Source organism: Triticum aestivum, chromosome 3D, assembly GCF_018294505.1.
Source record: "Triticum aestivum cultivar Chinese Spring chromosome 3D, IWGSC CS RefSeq v2.1, whole genome shotgun sequence".
NCBI classification, from domain to species: Eukaryota; Viridiplantae; Streptophyta; class Magnoliopsida; order Poales; family Poaceae; genus Triticum; species Triticum aestivum.
The window spans coordinates 449,735,234-449,743,600 of NC_057802.1; the positions used below are offsets into that span (position 1 = coordinate 449,735,234).

Genomic DNA, 8,367 nt, shown 5'->3' on the forward strand with positions numbered 1-8,367 from the left:
CACGGGTATGGCAGGGCCGACGGAGCCGTGTGGGAGCAGTTTTTGTTGGGAAAATAAGAGCGCTCGATGTGGGGGAAGGAGGAGGTAGCGATCGAATAGTTGGGAAGAGCCGAATCAGGCGGCTGCGCGGCGACCAGCCGAAATTTTGGCCGCCGCCTGCCCTATCGGTTATTACATACTCCCTCCGTCCGTAAATACTTGTCATCAAAATGGACAAAAAGAAATGTATCTAGAACTAAAATACATCTAGATACACCCCCTTTTGTTTATTTTGATGACAAGTATTTCCGGACGGATGGAGTATCAATCAAGTACAACTAATACAGCAACAAGTACAACTGTGTAGTAGTGTATAACAATCATGATTCAAGAACAATTAATGGTGCAAAGTCCTAAAGGAATCCTTACATAAATTTTTCTTTCGAAAAGGAGGACATGGACTGAATCTCCCATTTAGCCACCGTCAGTATTCACCAGAACTATAAATCTATCCTTAACTCAGACAGTCAGTCAGAAAAGAGCGAGTGAAGACGCATCCATTTAATGCTCTGCTGGCCCGTTTCAGCACAAAAAAATGCGCTGCTGGCATCAGATTAGATCAGGTCAGATGTTGTCAGCAAGTTCTCTCTGATGGAACTAGCTGGACTCTCAGCAATTTGCAGCAAATTGTTGCAAACTGCACCGAAACGTGGGGGTGGCTTGGGATTAGTAGCCTCCACTGTGCCCGATTAACAACGGCCTCACTAATCTAATCCCAACTGGCATTACATCTAATCGGCTGGCACCCATTTTCTGTGCCTCCATTGCTGCAATTTGCCCATAATCAAACACGCACGCATCCCACCCCCATCGCCCACGTAAGATTGATGCTTGATCGTGAATGCCAAAGGGAACAGAGCACAATCATAGTACTTAAGAAAACATTTGAAGAAAAAGAAACGCTATTTATCACAGGTAAAATGTATATATATGTGTCTACAACCAGTACTGAGAAAAATAAGCCCATGATTAATCCATAATTGGCGGCAGATTCATCGTCTCGAATCTATTATGTGGGGAAACATTAAACATATGAAAAGACCCTGCAAGGCCTCATGACTCCGCAACAAAACTAAACCGTAATATATTGATTGAGTCTGTACTATATGCACTCCACGGCCATTGAGCTCGCTGCCTCCTAAAAATTTAAGTCCTCCTGCGGCGAGCAGCAGCTTGAAAACGACATAGGTGGCTACCCCATCTTCTCCGTTTCCCACATATACCTGCGGCCCTTCTTGCGAGCTGCTACTATCTCCACCACCTCGTTGTGCAAAGACCAGGCCATCCAATGGCGTCAGCGCCTCCGAAGGGGGAGTCGTTTGACTTCGAGGATCCACGCGCGCAGGAAGCCATGGGATCTGCCTCCGCGTCCTGCAGCCCTGCCGGAGGCGTCTTCGGCGTCTCCCCGCCGGAGTCCTCGCGCCGCGACAGCCGAAAGAGAAGGTACTGAAACTCTCTCTATAGTTCAACTTCTCCTGTTTGCCCTTCTTAGAGTTCGTTCTGAAGCAGATCCTGAAATGCCGTGTTGATTTGCACTCTTTGTCTTGCACCGCGTGAGCCTTCTCCCGTTCGTACGTGTATGAATCTGTCAAAACGTGCATACTCATTTCTGTACTGTGCCTTCCTCGGTTTTATGCCAATATTGGTAAGATTTGGTAAAATTAAGGAGAAGACGGAACATTGACATACATGTTCCGAAACAGATGGCACTAGACAAATAGACTCTAGCTGGAACTGGAATTTTAAACAGGATGTACTATATTATTACAAGTTGGATTAATGGTTTACTGCGAGTTAATTAAGTGCCAAAAATACTGTCAATTGAGAGTGATAGCGCCGCGTATGGTACAGCCTTGACTAGAACAACATTCAACTGGAGGGTGAATAGTTCTATTTCTGAGTCGAACTATATTTCATGGGATCAGCTGCTGAAAGCTGAACCAGATTATTATGGTAGCCATTTCTGGAAATCCCTAGTAGTTTTATCTGTTTACTTCTTTCCTTTGCTTTTGTACATCATCGTATTATTACAAAATATATAAATACATGCAGTGGAATGCTGCTGTTTTCATTCTTTCTTTTTACTAGCAACTCTCCATATTCTCCAAAAATATGCACATATATCCTCCTTCGATGAAGCATGCACATTTAATTTGGAAACTTCGGGCCGAAGTCATATTTCCTTCCCTTCGATTTGCTTCATCTGTGCTTATATCTTTGCCTTAGTGGAGGGCTCCATTTTCTTGAGAAGCTACAACTATTACTAAACTGAAGTGCTTTATGCACGCACATTGTAAGCATGCATATGAGAGAAAACAATGACTACGGTCACAACACATGGTCTTCTTTCTGATATTGCAGCACTGTCCTGAATAGTATTTTATGACTCAAGTATATGCTTTCCTTTCCAAAAGGATGAACAGAAACGAAAAAGCCAGAAGGGTGCATTCCCTATAAAACATGTCGAGCATGGTTTACATTACTATACTAGTGGTTCTCATTTCTCATACTACTCAAGTTTCCTAACAAGTATTAGTTTCTAATTAGTTTATAAACTATATGAACATTTCAAAGTATCATTCCTTCATTACCCAATAAATTAGTTGGTGGGCTTAGTGAATCTTGGTGATCCATTCCTTTATTCTAAACGGTGCAGCAGGAACTTCTCCTCTAAGAACTCAATCGTCCATAATTCCTACGGTTTTCCTTTGTTCGAGAGGGAGCCTTAACTACGTAACTTCTTTGGGGAGAAAATCATGCATTTTTCAGAGCCACAAGCATACCCTAGCCTACCATAGATATAAGGCTAGGGTATGCTTGTGCCCATCCTGCAATTGAGGCTTCTTGTCTTGTTGAGCAGCCATGTAAGTCCAAAAAGTCAATAAGATATATGTGGCAATAACACACAAGAGCATAGTAGGATTTACCGCCTTTTCACTTTACAAAGTTTGAGAAGAAAAATACCAAGGTATCGATGAAAGCCGCACACCGCTTGTCCGTGTCGTACTACACTGTAGGATAAATATTGACCATTGATACACACATGGCATAGTTAGCGGGGTAAGCGGGCAACACTTGCATCACTACGAGCAGCCTAAGAATCAAAATGGGCCGACCCACTCCGGCAGACCCGGTCCCTGTTGGCCCCCTCTCCTTTGTCTAGGGACATGGAGCCGGCCCAACGGTCTAGTAAAGCCTAGCCACATGTCCCATTTGGCCATATGGTCCGACCCATTTAAATACTTGATTTGTACTACTAAAACAAGAATCAGTTACACAACAACATCATTTCGGTAACATCATTTAGAAACCTGAATTTCCTAGCAAGTTAGGATATGTAGAGTTCATTTGTTCAATGAAAAGAAGACACATATGCAACTTTGTTCCATTTTCTACTATGAACCATTAACATCTCAAGTAGCATGCATATTTGCAACTCCAGAACACTAGCAATATTGGTTCAATAGTTTGAATTTTGTTTCTATAAGCAGAAAGCTAACAACTTTGCAAGGCAAATGTTATTGTAACAACATATTACAAAACTTGACAACCATAAATGGGCCGAGCCTCTAGCCATGATGGACCAGTGGCAACTGACTCCCTTGCCCTAGTTTCCAAAGAAGCCGACCAAAAAGACCCATTGGCCTTGGAATTTCAGGTCGGGCCAATGTCCCATTGGGTACCTTCAGTCCATTCCCATCTTTAGAGCAGCCGCAAAGTCATAGTTAAATGGAAATCTAGGTAAAAATAGATGGTTGCATGCCTTTTGGGTCGTCATAGGGGACTCTTGAGGCTCCCAACTTCTTCCACCACCGCCGAGCCATTGTGTCTTCACTCTATGTGCTTGGCACCGCTAGATGAAATTAGTAGTGTATTGGATAATGATGACAAGGCCCCTTTCTAGCTCAAAAGCTTACTCGTCTTCCATTGCCCGTGTCTCCTTTAGCAAAAGTAGCACTGGTGGACTAGGGCCATTCTTCGTCATGTGGTGTCTACTCCACTAAGAAAAATGGACATGGCATGGTTCCTCTTAGCTTGGAGATGGTAACTGGTTGGCCATATTCGATCGGCCGGGTGGTTTTTTTAGGATGCTCACACTCTACTATCAGGTATGGATGATTGTTGATTGAAAGCGGATCCTGTGGACTGGATCTATACTTCTCTTAACCGACATTCATGATGAGTGCGCGCAGAGTTTGATGGATTAGCTTGCATTGGCAGCATCTTCCACCCAAGCGCATTATCGAATTGTGTTGAAATGACAATGTCATCCTAGAGTCACCTTGGCTTGATTGGCTGATATTTGGACCTTTGTGATCATTGGAATCCTTCTTTAGATATGTACCGGGAAACTCGAGTATGATATTCGGACCTTTGTGATCATTCATAATTATAAAGTTTGGTATGCAGTTATTGCAGGCATGTTTCGTTCTAGCATAAAGCCTTGTGTATGTGGGAGGGTATGTGTTAAGTCCACGTTATTTCGTGTTTACACCACTGCTCTTATAAGTACGAATACACATGTTTCGATCTGCATTTCTAGTTCTCATTTACTATGTGTTTCAGCACATACTAAGCTCGCTTCATGCTTTACAAATTTTGGACCATTTACAAGTCTACCATGAATCATGAGCCATGAAAATCCTGACTCGCCCTCCGTTTGACATATATAGTCTGAAATACATATTGCTGCAGGAAAGACAGGCCTTCATGGATCAAACATACGTTCACACCTCATTTTGACGGTCACCTGTGGAGAAAGTACGGCCAGAAAAACATCAAGGACTCTGCCTTCCCAAGGTAATTTACCAGTGGATTGATTACTATCTAACGTCTGAGAATTTCTTAGTTCTATCTCAATCTGAATGGGTGTCCCGTGCATGATTTTATATTTTCTAAACTTTGAGAACAAACACTAAATCTCTGCACTAGGTAAATTACCACGACAGATGGTGAACAGACTTTTTCTTAGAGTAAAGTATGAACATATTTGTAAAACAACTGAGAATCAACTAATTCTCAGTCGGCCGACACAACATTGTAGACAAATGAAAAAAAATATTGCATGAAAAAATTCCTTATATTTGTATGAATAATTTGGTTAAAGAACATGGGAAATTAGTTAATTCTTGGTCGACTGTGACATATTCTCTCCAGAAAAAATGTTGACTAGTGGCATTATAGACCAAAAAAGATATTTTTCAGGAAGGTCATCCCTGAACCGAAGTTATATATGGCATCAGCTAAACCGAGGAAACTGTAACTTAATGAGGTTTTGTGGTTGGTGTGATGTTCTATTTTCCTATCTGTAAAACTGGTGTTTCTGTGAAAGAAGTTGTGCAGATAGGCCCTTGCTTCATCTTGCTATGGTACTCCCTCCGTTCACAATAAGATGTTTTGCATATTTCAATATGGACTACAAATGGAGTAAAATGAAAGAACAGACACACTAAAACATGTTTATATCCATCCTATTCAGAAAAAGATTAGAACATCTTATATTTGTGAACGGAGGGAGTACAAATTGTGTTAACTTTCACTACCATCGAGATAACACTCATGCATGTAAACGGCAATATGCAGGCTTTATTACAGATGCTCTTACCGTGAAGACAGGCAATGCCTTGCCTCAAAGCTGGTGCAACAGGAGAACCACGAGGACCCACCACTGTTCAAGGTCACCTACACGTACGAGCACACGTGCAACACCGCGCCCGTCCCAACTCCCGATGTCGTGGCCGAGCTGCCGGCGCCGGCAACTGGCGACGCGCTCCTTCTGCGGTTCGACTCCACGGGCGCAGGCCACCGAGGCGCGCACCGGATGGAGCAGGAACGACATTACCAGCAGCCTGCGGCACCTGGGTCTGGGTGGCCGTCCATGATGCTGAGCTTTGATTCCAATAACCGTCAGCACGAACAGTGTACGTTCCCTTCCGAGCTGCCGCCAGCTGCGTCGTCGTCGTCGTTTTCGACCGAGGGACTGCCAGCGCCGTCGTCTACAACCGATGGCGGAGACGACGGGTTCTCGACGTGGGACTCGTTGAGATACGGATTAAATGACCATGTGCACTTCGGCGACCATTCGTATCTCCCAAACAGTGGTAATGATGGTGACGATAACTACTGACCGTCTGTCTGGCCACATCCACACACGGGCAAAAAACTGTCATTGTTTGACCTGGAATTAAGAAGTTAATACACATTCTTTGTTGAGGGTATGTGCACACGTACTGATGTATAATTGTTTGTTCATTTTAGCTAAAGTTCACTAGCTTGAGTGTGTTATATATCCATCAATGCATGTTTATACTTTTTGTTGTGGAGAATGCGGAGCCATGGTCAAAACCCTTTTGGGGCTGTCTCCAGAAATTTGGGGGCCCGGGACAAAAATCAACGTAGGATTTTTTTTAACCATTTAACTGAAGAACCAATATAAGTAAAGCATACCCCCACTTATAATTATGTAACTTCAAACATGTCTTATTTGGTACAATATTTAGGAAATATACCAAATACTAATGGTAAAATAGAAAATATGGTACTAGAGCAATAAATTTATAAACTGGCCTCATTTTCTACCAAAAAACAGCACCCTTCGAGTATTTCTTGAAATGAATTATTCGGTCACATCTTCATAATTAATCTGAATCAATTCAAACTCTCATAATAATAGCCCTGTAGAGCAAAGAAAATAGAAAAAAAGCCTTCACCTCTTCTAGGAAATTTACTTGGGCTAACAACCAGGCTATCATTATTATGTCAACCATTGATCGGCTTTTCTGTGACATAGAGCTAGAAAAGTTTTCCCCCCTAGCCTCTTGTACCGCCCTCCCTAGACTGGGTAGCGATCATACTCCCATTGTTTAGGAATCTGGCTTAGGGAGACAAGCTAAATCTGGTAGTATCAAGTTTGAGAAATGGTAGCTCCTTAGGAATGATTTTAAGAAATTAGTAGAGAAAATTTGGAAGGCTCCTGCTCATGGGAAGTCATCCATTGATATCTGGCAAGACAAAATTAGGAGTCTGAGGAAAATCACCAAAGGGTGGAGTTGAGATATAGAAGCTGAACTTAGGAAGTTCAAGAAAGAGTTGGTGGAGGAATTTGATAGATTAGATGTCAAGGCTGAAACCTCTGAACTCTCTGACCAAGAGCAAAGTAGATTAAAAGAGATTCAATTAGAATTACAAGCTCATTGTCTCGGCAAGGAGGTCAACGCTACGCAGAAATCCAGAGATAAGGACATCAAAGAAGGTGACAAGAATACTGCATATTTTCATGCAGTGGTCAACCAGAGTAGAAGGAAAACTATTATTCACTCTCTAGGTGGTCCTTTCACTAAGACCGTTGACATCCTTAAAGTAGCTAGTAATTTTTATAAAATCATTTTTAACAAGAGAAAAGAAAATGCTTCTCAACAAAGAGTTCTTTTCTGCTGAGGAAACAATTTCCTCTGCTAAGAATGATATACCGCAACCCCTTTTTCCGAGGAGGAAATTAAAAAAGCAGTATTTGGCTTCTATGCTGGTGGAGCCCTTGGACCTGACGGGATCACTTTCTTCTTTTACCAACATTTCTGGGATCCAATCAAGCAAGATATCAATATACTGAATTTTGCTATGCTTTCCTTGGTTCCAAAGGAGGCAAAAGCTACTACCATGAAAAAGTTCAGGCCTATAAGCTTTCTTGATAGTAGTTTGAAATTTTTGCTAAGGTTTTAATTAATATACTTAGTCTGCTTATGCAAAGACTAATTGCTTGCAACCAAGCTAGTATTTTGAAGGGCGGATACATTTTTAAAAAGTGTTGTCACAGCACATGAAGTATTACACTCTGTCCATTCTAGCAAAGAGAAGGGTCTAGTCCTTAAGTAAGACTATGAGAAAGCATTTGATTTTTTTTAACCTAGATTTTTTGACAGAACTGCTCAAACATAGGGGCTTTGGGAGGCAAATGGACATCTTCGATTTAGGTTGTCACCAAAGGGGGTTCTGGGGGGTTAAGATTAATGGTTGTGACAGTGATTCCTTCACAACTAGTATAGGATTGAGACATGGGGACCTCCATTCCCCTCTCCTTTTTAACCTGGTAGTGGATGTTCTCTCCAAAATGCTAGTTAAGGCATCAGCTGGGGGGTTAATTAATGATTTGTGTCTTGCAGTCTATCTTGGAGGGATCATCTGCCTCTAATATGCAGATGACACAATCCTCTTTCTAGAGAAGGACCTATATAAGGCTACTAATCTTAAAATTATACTTTCTTACTTTGTACATGTCTCCAGGATGAAGATCAATTATAATAAGAGTGAATTGATCCCCATAAATATGTC

General features: G+C 41.9%; 1 protein-coding gene across 1 annotated transcript; it reads left to right on the forward strand.

The window, feature by feature from the left end:
- Positions 1–1,263: 1,263 nt before the first annotated feature.
- LOC123074915 (probable WRKY transcription factor 46) lies at positions 1,264–6,187 on the forward strand. The gene is made up of 3 exons (XM_044497641.1): positions 1,264–1,482; positions 4,735–4,839; positions 5,623–6,187. The coding sequence occupies exons 1-3, from the start codon at positions 1,328–1,330 to the stop codon at positions 6,164–6,166; spliced, it is 804 nt and encodes a 267-aa protein (XP_044353576.1). The 5' UTR covers positions 1,264–1,327; the 3' UTR covers positions 6,167–6,187.
- The last annotated feature ends 2,180 nt before the right edge of the window (positions 6,188–8,367 follow it).